Source organism: Brassica oleracea, chromosome C7, assembly GCF_000695525.1.
Source record: "Brassica oleracea var. oleracea cultivar TO1000 chromosome C7, BOL, whole genome shotgun sequence".
NCBI classification, from domain to species: Eukaryota; Viridiplantae; Streptophyta; class Magnoliopsida; order Brassicales; family Brassicaceae; genus Brassica; species Brassica oleracea.
The window spans coordinates 7772990-7790386 of record NC_027754.1 but is presented as its reverse complement, the minus strand read 5'-3'; the positions used below and the strand labels follow the sequence as shown (position 1 = coordinate 7790386).

Below are 17397 nucleotides of genomic sequence, written 5' to 3'. Positions count from 1 at the left end.
TATGAACATCATGACCCTCGCACCAACTCATTAATTCATTACCATATTCTTAGCTTTGAAACAAATCGTTTTTTATCTTAGACATGGCGAATTCATGGGCTTTCTACTTTGATTCTTGATCATGAAAAGTTATTTCAGTATATATACTTAAAAATATGTAACCTTCTGTTTAGAATATGTGACTAATAACGTCTTCACTCATTGTCCACATCATATTGTAATTCATGGCTTCATTTCAACATGATTTTTTTTTGTCTATCACAAATCATTTTCAACAAAGTCCAATAAAAACTATAAAAATAAATAATTTTGTAATTATATAATTTTATAAATTTCTAGAGTTATTAATTTAATAAAAAAAACAGTATACTACAATTCTATATTTTTGAAGTTAATTTTGGAATAAAAAAATTAATTTATTGTTCGTATAAATTGTTAAATTTTTAAATCCGAATATTATACATTTTTTTACGCTATTTGATTTATATACGAACAACTATCTAAGTAAACACTAACCAATCCCTTAAATTTCAGCTTTTGAACATGGAAGCGCTAATAATGTTAATGTCCATCAAATCATTACGAAGATAAGATAATAAAATATCAACAAATATGAATTCGCCGGTCATTCTTATATCACCTTAATCAAACTGTGTGATATCCGATGTTTCATTCATCACCATAATAAACAACACGGAAAATTTAAAGTTAAAAAAAATGACAACAACCCATACACAACACTACACAACTCTTCAATGTATCCGGCGCGGGGGCTATGCCCCTAGTAAATAGAAAAATTCATATATATTATGAGATGTATGCTTCAGCACTCACTAGTTCCAAGATTAAAGAGCATATTTTCAATGGATCATAGATGTCGTAGTTTCTCCATAGAGTTAAATAAACTTGGTAGGCATAGAAAACACTTCAATTCTTTCAACATCTCTTGCATTTCTCAGATAACCAACTCTAATTTTTTTTATAGTATATTACTTTTATAATTGGGCAATTCTTTCAATAAATTTTTTAAGTTTTTGTCATCAAAATAGTCATAAAAAAAAACCCATTTATATTTTGAAATTTTTAATGTTTATTTTTTTATTTTTAAAAATGTGAAACTCCACCTTTAAAATATCATTCTTTAACTTTAAACAATAAATATAAATTAGTTAATCATAGGGTATAAATGTATATTTACTTTTTAATAAAATATCGTTTTGTTATTTTTTTCTTCTTAAAGGTTATTTCTATGAAAATGAACTAAAAAAAACTATCATAGGAATTCTTCTTTACTACTGATCTGTTCTAGATCATTTTAAGTTTGAATAATAAACAATTGTTTGATATTTTGTAATTTAAATAGAAATCAATTTATAATTATTAAATCAAATATAAAGTGAATCTGTAAGATTGAGTAACAGTATATTTCAGGAGAGTCACTGAATAAATAAAGACAAATATGGTTTGACAAAATTAAAATCTAATCCAATAAATATAAATAATGAAGGATTTTCCGATTTTCTTTTGAACCTAATAAATTCATCACTCATCAGTCAATTTGCGAACTGTAAATCCCAATGTCTATTTAAGAACCGAACCAACGGTTCAGATTTGTGGCACACACCTCTTTGACATTTCTAGGATTCGATTAAAGTATAGTAACTATAAAAAAAACCATAAACAGGAAACGCGGTGTCTCTCTTTCCTCTTCGCAGTTGTCTTCAGATTCCCCCGAATCTCTCACCAAACTATCTTCGATATCGCACGCGCCGCCGCAGGCTTTGCCGCCGGCAACTGCTTTTACCCTTGTCTTCTCCCCTCTTTTATATCCATAAAACTCTTAAAGAAAAAGACCTAAGAAAACTCACCAAACTATCTTCTCCGCTTCAGTTTCCTCTTAGACCAAAAAAGACCTAAGACCTAAGAGCAAAGCCAAAAAAAAAAAAAAAACACACCCAAAAAAAAGAATAAAAAAGTTCCAAAAACCAAAAAAAAAATTATGGCTCAGGTTCAACCTCAAGGTCAGAATCCAAACGGTTCGGGAACAGCGGGCGGTACGACGTCGCTTTATGTTGGAGATCTGCATGCGAATGTCACGGACGCGCAGCTCTTCGAGGCGTTTAGCCAGATGGGTCAAGTTGTGACCGTTCGTGTCTGTCGGGATTTGGCTACTCGGAGATCTCTCGGTTATGGATATGTCAACTTCGCCACTCCTCAAGATGGTTAGGCTTCTCTTCTCTTCTCTTGATTAGGGTTATTGATTTTGGTATTATTGCAAGATTCAAATTGATACCATATTCTTTGCATTTTAACTTTATTTTGTTTGAAGATAAAAAAGCTATTCTGTATTTCTCACTTGTGTATTACTGTGTTAGGAAGATAGTGTAGATTGAAAAAGGTTTTCTTATTCAGGATTTTTATCAAGATTAAGACACTACTATTTTGGGGGTATAGTGTGCACTATATCTGTTACCAAGATTGGGTTCAGGAAATTCATATGAATATTTGTTGTCTTTTTTCAGAGTCTGGTCTTTTTCAATTGTCTGTTGTTTATAGAGTGTATTCAGATTGTCTTAAGCAGAAACTGAATAAATAAAGATTGTGCCTCTATCATTGTTGCATATGCTCTAAGTGGATATTTCCTACATTTGATAAGGTTCAAGAAAATCAGTTTGTATAGTTGTTTCTTGTTTAGAAAGTGCCTTTTGCCTTAAAACAGAAATTGCATCAAGTAACAAATGTGCCCTTTTGTAATGTTGGTTTCTGTGGATTGTTTTTGCTATCCAAATTTATCCTTGCTAAAGGTTGCTATGTGTGATTCTGACCTTTGATGGGACTTTATGTTGACCGTTTCTTCTGGCAGCTGCAAGAGCGATTCAAGAAATGAACTACATTCCTCTTAATGGAAAACCTGTCAGGGTTATGTACTCTCATCGTGATCCTAGTGTTCGCCGAAGTGGTGCAGGAAACATATTCATCAAGGTATTCTCTTGCCTCTATTTTTTTCAACATCCCACCAATTGCAATCCTCTTCCAACAAAGATTTTGTCCTTTTTGTTCTGTAATCTTTATAGAATTGGGATACTGAACTCTTCCTTTTTCCCTTGGAACAATGACGATTTTGCTGCTTTCCTTTTGACTTTTCTCTTCTTTTCCTGTGCTAAACTTGGTTATATATGGCAGAATCTTGACAAGTCCATAGACCACAAAGCGTTGCATGATACGTTTTCTGCGTTTGGGAACATTATCTCGTGCAAGGTAGCTGTGGATTCTTCAGGGCAATCGAAAGGCTATGGGTTTGTGCAATATGAAACTGAGGAATCTGCCCAGAAAGCTATGGCTCAATTGAACGGCATGTTACTGAATGATAAGCAAGTGTATGTCGGACCTTTCCTCAGGAGGCAAGAAAGAGACTCTACCGCTAACGTAACAAAATTCACCAATGTGTATGTGAAGAATCTTGCTGAATCAACTACTGATGATGATTTGAAGAACACTTTTGGTGAGTTTGGAAATATTACAAGTGCGGTGGTGATGAAAGATGGAGATGGGAAGTCAAAGGGCTTTGGTTTTGTTAACTTTGACAATGCCGATGATGCTGCTAAGGCTGTGGAAGCTCTGAATGGGAAGACATTTAATGATAAGGAATGGTTTGTTGGTAGGGCCCAAAAGAAGTCTGAAAGGGAAACGGAACTAAAGGTTCGGTATGAGCAGAGTTTAAGGGAAGCTGCAGACAAGTTTCAAAGCTCTAACTTGTATGTTAAGAATTTAGATGACAGTATCTCTGACGAGAAACTGAAGGAGCTTTTTACACCTTATGGCACTGTTACATCTTGCAAGGTCCAATATTCCCCTTCCCTGCTAATCTTAATTTTACTATGCCCTGTTGGTTGCCTATATAAATTCCCCTTCTCGAAAACAATAACAGGTGATGCGGGATCCGAATGGCATAAGCAGGGGCTCTGGTTTTGTAGCATTCTCAACTCCTGAAGAAGCAAGCAAAGCTGTAAGCCAATTGTAATATAGTGCGGAGCCCATACATGAGCAAAGATATCTCTTCAGCTCTTACTAACAGTGGGTATTATCTGTACAGATGTCAGAGATGAGTGGTAAAATGATTGAAAACAAACCTCTCTATGTTGCTGTTGCTCAGAGAAAAGAGGACAGAAGGGCGATACTCCAGGTTTGTCCTCTTAAATATGCCTTGGACAGGCTCTTTCGTTTGTTTATTTCACGATCTTAAGCAATTTGACCTGTCAATGTTGAGTGGAAATGACATGTCTGTTTACAGTTCCCATCACTAACAAAGCGATGCATCTAGATGTTCGATGTCCGAGTCACCTGACTCATGATTCTTACTTAAAAAGAGATTGGATTTAGTTATCATATTTTTCTTCATACGCTATAAATAACATTGCATGTGTGATTAACTTTACGATAGTTTTTTTTTCCCCCTGTTATATGTCTGCGCTTTTAACTGTATAATAGACAAAGAAATGCACATATATGTCTGCGCTTTTAACTGTTATGCATCCTATGATCTAAGATTTAGATTATGCCTTTTGGAATTTTATATATTCCTGTTAACTGTTACTTGTGCCATGATGCCAACAGGCTCAGTTTTCCCAAATGAGACCGGGGGCAATGCCACCATCTGTTGGGCCTCGTATGCAGATTTATTCCCCTGGTGGTCCAGGTATTGGACAACAAGTGTTTTATGGTCAGGCACCTCCTCCTATGATTCCTCCGCAGGTATTTCTTTTTCCTAATACACCTAAGCACTACTTCCTGTTAACTGTTGGGTTATTTGTAACATGTGATTTTGTACATGATAGTCCGGGTTTGGCTACCAGCAACAGATGGTTCCTGGAATGAGACCCGGTGGTGGACCGATGCACAATTTCTTCATGCCAATGGTTCAGCATGGCCAGCAGCGTCCTGGAGGTAGACGCCCTGGTGGGATCCAGCATTCTCATCATCATCAGCAGCAGCAAGTTCCCATAATGCAGCAGCAGCAGCAGCAGCACCCGAGGGGTCGCATGTTCCGCTATTCGCAAGGCCGTGGAAGTGGTGGTCCCCCTGATGTTCCTGGAATGCTTCCATATGAGATGCCTAGTAATACGCCGCTACGTGACCCTGTGCTTTCTCAACATGTTCCTATCGGAGCTTTGGCTACATCTCTTGCTAATGCGTCTCCAGAACACCAGAGGACGGTGAGATAGCTATTTTTGTTTGTTTTCGCTTTTATCTTATGTTCGGGTTTGGTTGTTAGATGTTGATTAAGATGTTGTGATGTGTGTAGATGCTGGGCGAGAATCTGTATCCGCTTGTGGAACAGCTTGAGGCAGAGTCTGCAGCTAAAGTGACTGGGATGCTTTTGGAGATGGATCAAACCGAAGTGCTCCATCTCTTGGAGTCACCTGAAGCTCTCAAGGCTAAAGTAGCCGAGGCTATGGACGTTCTCAGAAGTGTTGCTGCGGGTGGTGCAGCCGAGCAGCTTGCCTCTTTGAACCTCAACGACAACCTTGTCTCTTAAGTCTTCTTGTCTTCTTGTTGGATTTGGGAAAATACAGTTTTCGTAGTGTGGTTTTTGTCTTTTCTTTACACATTTGGAGACTTCTTTTTCTGTAGGATTCTTTGACATGGTTTGTTTTCTCCCTTCCACCCTTCAAACTTGATATGTTTTGTTTTTGTTTAAAAACTTGATTGGATGTCGTTTGTTTTTCTTGAAAACAAATTTTAAAGCCATCGTGTCCAAGAGAATTAAGTTGACTAATCATGGTTGTCGTTTTGGTTTTAATATTTTTTAAGAAAATCTAATTTACAATATCAATAGATTTTAATATTTTTATAAGTAATGTTTTAACTTTTTTATTTTAGTGTATTTATTAAACTATATGATTATATTATTTTGTATTTATGTCAAATAGAAAAATTACCTAAAATTTACTTAATTTTGGTTTTAATTATTTCAACATATTTTAATATGAAATTTTAATAAAATATCTATAATACGTTTGATTAAATTTGTGATATTTACTTATTTGATATTAATTTATTGATTATAACATTTCTGTTTATATACAACTATTTGACTGTCAATTTAACCAACTTGCATATATAATTATATGTTCTTAAGAATAAAAACAATTTTTTTCATATTTAGAAGTTTAATTAAAACTAGATTGTTCATTCTAAAAAATTTTGAACTTGTTTACTTTGGAATTTAATTTCTACTAATCCATTTTTCGTAGAAGACGAAATCTATTTTTAGTAGAACGTAATTTAAAATTTTAATTTATCAAGTTTTTCAACAAAAAAATTACTAGTTTTATTTTTTTACTTATAAAACTATTTATTTCATTAAGTTTTAGAAAATAGAAAGGGTAAAAGGGACAAAAAAAAATGTTTTTTATACCAAAGAGACAATCATACTGTTTTTTTGTTCCGTTTAGGCAAATTTTTCAACTTTTAATTCATAATAAAACGTAGGCCGTAACTGGCAAAAATTTGAATAGAGAGGAATAGAACAAAATGAATGGAATATAGTTATAGCCTACGACAGTTAAAAAAAATATTTTCAATGTCATCAGCAAAATACTAAACACTAAATCCTAAATTCTAAATCCTTGAATAAACTTTAAACTTTTGGATAAATCATAAACTCTAAATAAAAAAATACTAAACACTAAAACACTAAACCCTAAAACCTTGAGTGTTTTAGTGTTTAGTATTTTTGATTCAAAGTTTAGGATTTATCCAAGGGTCTAAGATTTATCCAAGGGTTTAGGGTTTAGGAATTAGGATTTAGGGTTTAGTGTTTTGCTCACGATGTTAAAAATATTTTTATTTTTTTTTCCTATAATTACTACTACTTTTTATTTAAAAATATATATTATAACTTAACAATATTTATTTCTTTTATTAAAGATATCGAATATGAAATAAAAAAATCTTATTTGTTAGGTTCAACCAAGAATAATAGTCACTAGTTTAAGATCCGCGCAATTGTGCGGGATGAATGTTATATATAAAACTAATTTTTATCTATTATTATTTATTTATAATCATTTATGTATTATATATATAATTAAATTAGAGTAAAGACATAAATCAAAACAATTATTTTATTTATTTTATATGGTATATAACTAAATTTCAATGACATGGACATAGATATATAGTATATTTTGACATAAATATTTATTATTGAGAATTCATACTCATATGATAACACAAATCTTCTAAAGTGCGATTTTATTAATGCAAATTTCAAATTAAAATATTAAGGTTTCAATATTTTTTCAATACAAATATAGAAATTATCATATTCAAGTATTTTCCTATGTTATATAGTTTAATTTATATAACATATAATATGAATGTCTAGTAAACGAGACTTCATATTCATTATGGTAATTTGTATCTTGTTATTACCAAAAAAAATTAAACCATTGATCACAAAATTTTAGTGTGAGACATTTAACGTTTTTAATAATTTATAGTCGTTTTAAAAATTCAAAATATAATATATAAGAAAAAAAATATTAATTTTATTATATGATTAATGTGGTTGTTTAATATCTTTTAATAATATAAAATTAAACAAAAAGAGCTAAGATACAAAAATTATTATCAAATATTTATTATTCATAATCATTGATTGTAATATATACGTTAATCATATTAGGCAATTCCGTAGTTTTTATTTAAGAAAAGTACGAGAATATTCTTTTAAAATGTATATTATAAGTTAACATGAACCAATATATTTTTTTAAAAAAATTATGAATTTCATTTTCAAAGTGGCACGTCGCTACAAAACAGTGTTGTAATGTTTCTCGATTAATATACAAGTGATAGTAGAATTACGATGGCCATGACAGCCGGCTACCCTTTGTCTGTCTTGGGGTCAAAATCGCTTAAAATTTATTTGAAAAACTTTATAATAGCAAAAGTTAAAGGGCAAATCTCCAAAATAGCATATTTCTAAGTTTATATCACAAAAATAGCACTCAAAAACTAAAATGACCAAAATAGCACATTTCTAAATTTATCCTTTGAAAATTTTAATTTTTTTATTTTTCAAAATTTGAAATCTTATCCCTAAAACCTCATTTCTCAGATCTAAACCCTAAACTCTAAACCCTAAACCCTAAACCCTAAATCTTAAACCCCACACTTTAACTCTAAACACTAAGTTTGTGACTTTTGATAAAACATTAAGTGCTATTTTTGTGATTTTTGACCTTGAGTGCTAGTTTGGGAACAAAAACTTGATTTAGTGATATTTTTGTCTTTTTCTCGAAAGTTAATTATAATTAAATTATATTTTTGGAACTTGTGTGTTTGGGGGTCAAAATCTTTCAACGTTTAATTGCAAATAACAATGTAATAAATAAAAAAAAATATTGAAGAAAACAAATGTCACATGAAATATGAACGTCTCTTATCTTCTCCTTGCCCCATCATCATCGTCGCTTATGCGTTTAGTCTTCTAAATAATACAATTTATCTTCTTTTCCATTTCATTTCTCCGAGAGAACTTTTGCATTTAAAAAAAAAAAGAAAATCGAGAAGGAGACTGAGGATCGTGCAGAGGAAAAGACACCCCCCACCAAGTTTTCATTTTCGAGGAGAGATACGTTTCAGTTTTGATCTTGATTCGTTCCGGGTAACCACCATTTCTTTTCTTTAATCGGTCTCTTCGTCGTTTAGATCGTTCTTGATTTGATGCATTTGCGACAGGATGGGCAGATCGGGAGATTGACCCACTTTAGGTTAAGCAAGATTGGATTTTTAATCTGGCATCTGATTCGATTTGGTTAGGGTAATCGAATCAGTAACTTAATTTGCCAAGATCATGTTTTTATGTACTAAAATGTAATAACGCTTTTGCAGAAGCTCTATACTTTTGGAGCTAAAGCAAACCCTGAAGGAAGGCTGCTCCTGTGATGTTCTTAATGGTAAATTATTGTGCACTTGTTTATGGATTTCTTATGCTTATTATTAATATCCTTGCCTGCTTCTTCTGTTTCTGTGACTGGCTCTCTCTAGGTATCCTCAAAGTCCTTGTAATTTTTGATCGAGTGCGCTTGTGTTCTATAGTCAGAGAGTTATGAATCCAATGCAAGGCCCACGGAATAGTGATGTGAATCAAGGAGATAATGAACCGGTTTATAACACAGAGATGAATCCATTAGTAGACAATGAGTTCTCAAACAGCGGTACGCCTTCAGGACGACCAACCTACGCAAGCTCGACTTCTCAAAATCATAACTGGTGGAGATTTGGGGAGTCCAGCTCAGCGTCGGGAATGGAGACGAATCACCAGCTGCCCCAAGATGGATATGCTGGGGGTTACATGAGAGATGGGCCTTCTTTCTTGCGCGGTTCAGGCGCTAACGCTATGCCACAGCATGTGAATATGAGCATGGACATGGACAGCGATGGTTACGGTGCACAGACTTCCGGGGTCGTTTTCCGTCATAGTAACTATGGGAGTTCATTAGGAAGCTCAGTTCAGGCCGCTGGAGAGAGCAGTAGTGGTCCTGCCTCTTCTTTGGGTCTTTGGGGTTCGTCCTGCAAAAGAAAGGCTCTCGAAGGAGTTCCCAGCAGCTCTTTCTCTGGTGAAACTCCTGACTTCGTTTCTCAGAACGAGAATGCAGGTCATCCTCGTTCTGGTGCTTCAACACCCTCACAAACTTCTCCGAATGTTACTAGTAATCATTTTGGCCGGACAGAACCCATGTTTGGAGGAGCTAGATCGGTGGCTTCAACTAATGCTTTTCATTCCGTAAGAAACACTGACATTTCGTCAAGACCTGGCAGAAGGTTAAATCCGAGGCAGCCTCAGGAGTCTGTAGCATTCAGCATTTCACTTGGTGGAACTTCTGTGCGTCCCACTGGCTCTTTGCAACAGAATATACTATTAAACGCTCCTTCCTCTGTAGATCCTCTAGATGTGAGGTCAACAGCATTCGCTAGTGGCTCAAGCAGTGGTGAGCATCCGACAAATATAGTCCATCACCCTGCTTTGACGAGGAACATACACCAGTTTTCTTGGGATAGAGGAAGCGGTTCTTCGGGTGTTGAAATGCCACAGTGGGAAACACCAAGAAGCAATCCGGAGCAGCCCACCATGTTTGCACCTCCAACTGACATTAGAAACCCTGTGCATGATCAATCCATGTGGAGTTTCACACGTGGGAGTCCTGTAGATTCTCCGTTCGCTTCTCGAGGAGGGCCGAGTTCAGCTATTCATGGGCAGCAGCAGCCATCAAATCCCGCATGGATTCCTCCTCAGAGTGGCCCAATACATAATCCAACGAGGGCATCAGAACTATCCCCTTGGTCTTTATTTCCTAGTATTGAATCTCAATCTGCTAGTCATGGTCCCTTATTGCCCACAGGTCCTTCTCTTTCCTCAAATGAGGCTGCAATGCCATCTAGCTCTAATAGCCGGAGCCATCGCTCACGGCAAAGAAGGTCAGGGTTGTTATCTGAGAGACAGAATGAGCTTCTCCACTTGCGTCACTTAGGGAGGAGCTTAGCTGCTGACAGTGATGGAAGGAATCACCTTATCTCTGAGGTCTGTCTTCTATAAATTACTCAGCTCTTTAATGATTATTCTTAACTGCCTACAATAGCATTTGACCATTTCTTGGGGGGTGATGTTTTCTGGTGTTTTACTTTTGTGATATAATCTGGTTTTGTACTTTTGTGATCTAAGTTAATATATGAGAGCTAGAGCAGTTTGGTGCATTCTGATATGACTTAGTGCAAACCATAGTAACGTTATGGGAAATGTTTCTTGTTTTGTAAACCTCCTTTTTGTTTTTTGTTTTTTGTTTTTGTACTTCGATAAGAGTTTTAATAGTGAGTTGTACTGTACTCTTTCCTCTTTTTGTTCGCAGATACGTCAGGTGTTGTCCGCCATGAGAAGAGGGGAAAGTTTACGTATTGAGGTATGATTTTGACACAAGTGATTCTCTTGTTTATATCAGTTTATTGGTAGTATTGTTTTCCTGAAGTGTGCGAAGGAGTCCTGCCCTGAATACACGTTTTCGCTTTATAACCTTTAAACCATAGTTTCCTGCAAACAAGTGCCTGACATCTTTGTAGCTGCAATGTATCATAGTCTTAAGTATTATAGGTCTCACATTACGAACATAGTCTTAGCCACTCATGAGTTCCTTCTATTCCTTTCTGAAGCATTACATGTGTAGCTTACCTTCCTGTTTCTCGATTCGATAGGATTACATGGTGTTGGATCCACTTATCTTCCAGGGTATGACTGAAATGCACGATAGGCATCGGGAAATGCGCCTTGATGTCGACAACATGTCGTACGAGGTGAGTATTCAATTTCCTTTTTGACTGTTTAATCGCAATCTTCCCATTTGCCAATGTTGTCTGGGAATGAATGTAGGAGCTATTGGCACTTGGGGAACGCATAGGAGATGTGAGCACTGGACTTAGCGAAGATGTCATTCTGAAAACTATGAAACAGCACAAATGTACATCTTCTTCTCCTGAGTTGCATCAGTACATGGAGCCTTGCTGTATTTGTCAGGTAAACTAGTTATAAACTAAAGAGTATTCCACTCCTTTCACTACTGTACATTAATCATGCATCTGTATACTCAGCTTGGCCAGAAGGCCATTCCTTACGCGACAATTACACTTAGTGAGCATAAAAGATAAGAAAAGTGGTTTTTTATTGTTTCTCTTGCATGTGGAGTGAAATAGGATACTACAGATAAGATAGGTTGGACCAGAGTTTGTTTGTTGTTTGGGAGCCTTCTGAGATTTGGAAAACTTAGTTTCTTCTGGGTCTCTACTTAATGTGTCTCTACTTAAGTCACGAACTGATGTGGAACTGTTTTTCTTGGTGCTGTTTTGACAGGAAGAATATGCAGAAGGTGATGATCTTGGGACCTTGGAATGTGGCCATGAGTTCCACAAGGACTGTATCAAGCAATGGGTCATGCTCAAGAATCTCTGCCCCATATGTAAGACCGTGGCATTAACAACGTGATGGTACTCTCATCTTAATTGCGCATCCCGGCTCCATTCATCATCCTTTCGATGCCAAAAGAAAAGAAAAAAAAAATATTTTAAAGAACTGTTCTATCTATCCCTATTCTCATATCAAATATTTAATTGTTATGCTTGCTCGTTATGTCACACTGTTAAGAGAACATTATGACAAACAAATTCATAACATATCCATGGAGAAAGAATAATTCATTAGAATCCTTTGTAATTGTTGATAGTTGATTGTTCATTTCTTAATAACATGCCTTTCAATTTCTTACACAGATTTTGTTTTTCAAATTTTCTCAAAAGTAAAAGTAGGAATGCTTAAGCTACAGATATCATGTAGAATAAAAAAGTTCACATTTCTTGTTCCCAATGAGAATAATTCCCTCATAATAAGATGCTTTAAAGTTCTCACAAATGTTTTGTTTATGACAATTGAGCAGTAGAAATGCTTAAACTAGAGATATCATGTGTCTCAATTTAAGCTCTTGTTCCCAATGAGAATAATTCCTTTGTAATAGTTCACAGTTGATTTCTTAATAAGATTCTTTAAATTTCTTACAAATATTTTGTTTTTGAGAATTGAGCAGTAGAAATGCTTAGACTAGAGAAACAAAGCTTATGTATTAAACTCTTCTGTCTAAGGAAAGAGTAAAGAGCATGTACAATAAAACTCGGCCTGCTCAGGCAAAGCGCTGACATTGCTTGTTCGCAATGAGAAAGAACACTTGAAAGAAAACGCACCGTCTCATCAGAGCTGGGCTCCTCTAAATGGCATTGATGAGTTTGGTCCCTGTAACAGGATCTTCATATATGGCAACAACATCGCTGAACTTGTCAAAAAGCTGCTCCAACTGATCCATGCCCATCTTCATGTAATCCAGTGACCTCTTGTACCTTTGCTTGTATACCGCCTCAAAACAATCCATCCGCACACGACAACCATAGCTAACCATAATGTCTTGCAACTCGAACTTGAACTCTTCCAGGCTCCTCTCGCTCTGAACCGAACCAGTATCAGAGAGTTCATCAGATGAGACTCCTCCATTGGTAGCGACGGTGATATCTTTGCCTTTATTATCTCTCCTCAGTAGAACCACAGGCGGAGGAGAAGGAGGGGAGACACGGCTCGTTCTGGAGCTCCGAAGATAAACAAACCTCTTGTTGCCTTTACCATCCACTGCAATCACATCACCCATCTTCTTGAAAAGATCCACAAGCTTAGGCGAACCATAATCCGCTACAAAAAGGGGTTTACTAAAATTCCTTTGGTACTCGGAAGGAACACGCATGAGAGGCATACACCCACCCGAAAGCTCCAAAAGCTTCACTAGCTGTCCCTTCAAACCATTCAAATCTCCAGGCGCTACCCACATGGTTGACTCAAGGTGACCAGGAGGAGGATAACAAGACGGCATCATGCTGCTACTGCTACTACACTCATTCTGAAACTGAGAAACCATCAAAGACGAAGCTTCTCTACTATAAAAACTCTGAGACACACCTCTATAAAGAATCGTCTCATCTTCATTCACCGCCCCATCAAGATTATTACTACCACATCCCATCAGATAGGTCCCAACACGAGGCCTCGGTAACGGCACAAACCCTTCACCGTGAACAATACTTTGCCAATCCCAAACAAACTTACCAGCACTAGTCAAAGCCGGGTTAACGTACACACCCGAAGGTATAATAACAACCACATTGTACCCACGCTGGCCAAGCACGTGAAGCGCGGGAGCGAAATCAACATCTCCAGTTATGATAACGATAGTGGAAGGAGGAGGATGGTCAAGCACGAACAAGAACATGTCGAGCAGGATAGCTTTATCAGCTGCGTCTTTCCTGCCGTTTGGTACATCGACGAGTTTGACACCTGTCCTTTGACAGCCTTCTCTGACACGGCGAGGGAAGGCGTTGAAGTCGCCGAAGGCTGAGAAGACGACCACCGAGCCGGAGACCACTGGATGGAGCTGTATAGCGGTTCGGATGTTACTGGCTACGTCTTCGGGACGTACGTCGCTGGGGACGGGACAGTTTTCGATGTCCCAGAGGACTGCTAGAGGAGCTTCGCGTCTCTGTGTTGCAGCCATTAGGTTGAAATCGCTTGCAAAGGAATCAACGGAGACGATCGCTGTTTCTGTTGGTGACATAGCTTTTTGTATCATCATCAATGGCTGCCTTCTATTAACAAACAAACAAACTACTCGATTAGGTTTGGTTTTAGCTAGGGATGAAAGTTTTTCTTCAGCGTAATTAGAGAAATTGAGATGAAGATTAAGCAGATCGAAAGCATAGTACCTGATGCACAGAGACGGATCTTGAAGATGAGAGAGAGATTTCACGATTCTGCAGAATCTCAAGGGAAAGATGATATTTCTTCTCCGGCTGAAAAAGGAAATTAAAATGGTTTGGGAGCTTTCACCGACTCTCTTTCTAAGGTTTCTCTTTCGTGGGCTTATGTAGTACCTTAAAAGCCCATTTCCGCCATTTTCTATCTTCTTTGAAAACTTTTGTTTTTGTTCGTAAAACTTAGGATTTAGAATCACTAAGTTCTTAGTAGGGGTTATTGGTTGTTGTATTTTAATAGATTTGAAAATCCGAACTAAATCTAGTGTTATTGGTTCTATGATTTTCAAATCTGTATTAAAATCATGTGTTATTGGTTTAATGATTTATAAATTTTGAATCAAATCAAGTGTTATTCAATCACACGGATTTACTAATATATTTGATTTTATAATGGATTTGAATGGATTTGTTTGGATTTTTTAGTTAAGAATACAAAGACTCAAATCCGAGGGAAAACCTTTGGATTTGCATATTTTACTTGGATTTATAAAAATACTATATGGATTTCTAAATCAATCAAAATATATAAACCAGTAACACCTCCTTATTTTATTAATTATAAAGTGTACCCTTTATATAGAGAATTACAAAATAGATAAAAGCAAAGATTACAAATCATAAACACAAAGAGAAAAGAAAAAAGGAAAACAAGGTGTAGCCGCCTCTCTCTCTTTGGCCGACTCTCTCTCCTCTCTCTCTCTCTTGCGGATTGGGCCGGTTATGGACATCCATCACATGATTTATAACACTCCCCCTTGGATGCCATAACCATACAGAGTTCGTAATACGCTTTGGATGTTGCCTCATTAAAACCTTATCAGAAAAACCCAGTGGGACACAACTGTGATGAAGGAAAAAGAGTACAACACGTACTACTCCCCCTGATGTGAACTTCAGTGAAGATCTTTCAGTCGACGCATCCCAATCTGATGCGTGAGCTTCCTGAATGTAGAAATCAGGAGTGACTTAGTGAATAGGTCAGCTGAATTGTCGCTGGACCGTATCTGGACGACATGGACCTCGCCGGCTTTCTGAAAGCTCGTGCGTGAAGAAGAACTTAGGCAATATGTGCTTCATCTTGTCTCCTTTGATGTAGCCGTCCTTGAGCTGAGCAATGCACGCAGCATTGTCCTCATACATCACGGTTGGCTCCTTGCTCTCGGACATCCCACAATCAGCTCGGACATGTTGGGTCATCGACCTCAACCAAACACACTCGCGGCTGGCCTCATGTATGGCCAAGATTTCCTAATGATTAGATGATGTGGCCGCGATGGTTTGTTTCATGGAACGCCATGATATGGCCGTACCTCCATGTGTAAAGACATATCCTGTCTGTGATCGAGCACGATGTGGATCTGATAGATAGTCTGCATCAGCAAAGCCAACTAAGCCATCTTTGTTATGGTTAATATAAAATAGACCCAAGTCTTTCGTTCCTTCCAGGTAACAAAGAACATGTTTGATCCCATTCCAGTGCCTCTGGGTCGGACAAGAGCTAAACCTAGATAGTAGGTTCACGGCAAAGCTTATATCAGGCCATGTGTGAGTTGCCAAATACATTAAAGCTCCTATGGCACTGAGATATGGCATTTCGGGACCTAGGACATCTTCATCGTCCATTTTGGGATGAAATGGATCAATGTCCAGACCGAGAGATCTCACGACCATGGGACTGGTCAGAGGATGGCAATTGGCCATATTGAATCTCTTGAGTACCTTTTCTGTATATGCCATTTGATGCACAAGGATTCCATCATTTATGTACTCAAGTCGTAATCCCAAACAGAATTTCGTTTTCCCGAGATCTTTCATCTCGAATTCTTTCTTAAGGTATCCAACCGTTTGGGAAATCCCTCCAGAGGTTCCTAGGATATTCAGATCATCAACATATACTGCTATGATCACGAATCCTTTGTTTTCGAATTTCTTAATGAAAATACATGGACTGATAGGGTTTCTATATCCCTCTTTCACTAGGTACTCACTTAGTCTATTGTACCACATCCGTCCGGATTGTTTCAGTCCATAAAGAGATTTATTCAACTTAATACAATGTTGTTCTCGATAACTGTCTTTGTTTTTCAATTCGATACCTTCTGAGACTTTCATGTAAATTTCATTATCCAGTGGACCATATAGGTATGCGGTTACAACATCCATTAACCGTAAATCTAGACCTTCTCTCAACCCATTTGTATCCAACTGGTTTGATATCATGAGGTGTCCGGATTATTGGACCAAATACACCTCTTTTTCTCAATGATTCTAACTCCATGTTTATGGCTTCTTTCCACTTAAGCCAATCTGGTCGTTGCATGCATTCATATATAGACGTGGGTTCATGATCCTCATTATCTATAAGTTCAAGTGCTACTTCATAAGCAAATATATCATCCATGTCGACATGTTTTCTGTTCCATCGTTTCCCAGACAAGACATAGTTTATTGAGATCTCATTATTTTCTGGACCATCAGTACCATGAAGCTTGGCGTCCCAAGCAACATTGTTAGGCACATCAGGGCCGGCCACATTAATGGCATCAGGTCCGGCTATGTCTAAAACCGGAAGGTCGGGTGCGGCCAAATCACGGGCTGGATCGGCCACGACCATGTTTGGTATCTTATCAACCTCGGTTTCATTTTCTGCACCTTTCTTTGTTTTCCGAGGGTTCTTATCTTTGTAACCTATTGGTCTACCACGTTTCACACGTTGCCTAGACACCGTAGCAACTTGATTGTGTCCCTCTTGAACATCAATTTTTATTGGTGCATTAGCAGCTGGTATGTATGACTTAGTCACACTTTTCGGGCCATGAAAGGAATCTGGCAATTGATTAGCTAGCTTTTGTAAATGTATGATCTTTTGACCTTCTAGATCACATTCTTGAGTTCGAGGATCTTGCCAAGATATGGATGTTTGATTCCATGAAATTTCTTTTACCATTTTACTGCTATCTCCCCCTAATGTTGGATGTTTGGATTCATTGAAATGAT

The 17397-nt window shown here is 36.9% G+C and overlaps 3 protein-coding genes across 7 annotated transcripts; 2 read left to right on the top strand and 1 right to left on the bottom strand.

The window, feature by feature from the left end:
• Window positions 1-1999: 1999 nt before the first annotated feature.
• Window positions 2000-5725, top strand: LOC106306364 (polyadenylate-binding protein 2). Its single transcript, XM_013742954.1, has 8 exons — window positions 2000-2222; window positions 2864-2982; window positions 3184-3840; window positions 3929-4006; window positions 4094-4183; window positions 4615-4752; window positions 4836-5213; window positions 5303-5725. Exons 1-8 carry the CDS (start codon window positions 2000-2002, stop codon window positions 5534-5536), a joined length of 1917 nt encoding a protein of 638 aa, XP_013598408.1. The 3' UTR covers window positions 5537-5725.
• Window positions 5726-8452: 2727 nt separating this feature from the next.
• On the top strand, window positions 8453-12302 carry LOC106305876 (E3 ubiquitin-protein ligase MBR1). 5 transcript variants are annotated; one of them, XM_013742286.1, is made up of 8 exons: window positions 8453-8674; window positions 8758-8824; window positions 8902-8966; window positions 9058-10591; window positions 10917-10967; window positions 11257-11355; window positions 11432-11575; window positions 11909-12302. In XM_013742286.1, the coding sequence occupies exons 4-8, from the start codon at window positions 9119-9121 to the stop codon at window positions 12038-12040; spliced, it is 1899 nt and encodes a 632-aa protein (XP_013597740.1). In that variant the 5' UTR covers window positions 8453-8674; window positions 8758-8824; window positions 8902-8966; window positions 9058-9118; the 3' UTR covers window positions 12041-12302. The 5 variants fall into 5 exon arrangements, with proteins under 5 accessions (XP_013597740.1, XP_013597738.1, XP_013597737.1 ...); XM_013742284.1 differs by having other exon boundaries at window positions 8758-8830; XM_013742283.1 differs by having other exon boundaries at window positions 8749-8824.
• Window positions 12303-12577: 275 nt separating this feature from the next.
• On the bottom strand, window positions 12578-14462 carry LOC106305875. Its single transcript, XM_013742281.1, has 2 exons — window positions 14350-14462; window positions 12578-14232 (listed from the first exon to the last, which is right to left on the bottom strand). The coding sequence occupies exon 2, from the start codon at window positions 14217-14219 to the stop codon at window positions 12813-12815; it is 1407 nt and encodes a 468-aa protein (XP_013597735.1). The 5' UTR covers window positions 14220-14232; window positions 14350-14462; the 3' UTR covers window positions 12578-12812.
• Window positions 14463-17397: the final 2935 nt, after the last annotated feature.

Excerpts from the sequence above, each read along its gene's own strand:
- LOC106306364 (XM_013742954.1), top strand. The coding sequence starts at position 2,000 with ATGGCTCAGGTTCAACCTCAAGGTCAGAATCCAAACGGTTCGGGAACA. Across the intron at positions 4,753-4,835 it reads CTCCTATGATTCCTCCGCAG|TCCGGGTTTGGCTACCAGCA; the intron begins GTATTTCTTTTT and ends TGTACATGATAG. Across the intron at positions 5,214-5,302 it reads CTCCAGAACACCAGAGGACG|ATGCTGGGCGAGAATCTGTA; the intron begins GTGAGATAGCTA and ends TGATGTGTGTAG.
- LOC106305876 (XM_013742287.1), top strand. The coding sequence starts at position 9,119 with ATGAATCCAATGCAAGGCCCACGGAATAGTGATGTGAATCAAGGAGAT. Across the intron at positions 10,592-10,916 it reads GGAATCACCTTATCTCTGAG|ATACGTCAGGTGTTGTCCGC; the intron begins GTCTGTCTTCTA and ends TTTTGTTCGCAG. Across the intron at positions 11,576-11,908 it reads AGCCTTGCTGTATTTGTCAG|GAAGAATATGCAGAAGGTGA; the intron begins GTAAACTAGTTA and ends CTGTTTTGACAG.
- LOC106305875 (XM_013742281.1), bottom strand. The coding sequence starts at position 14,219 with ATGATGATACAAAAAGCTATGTCACCAACAGAAACAGCGATCGTCTCC.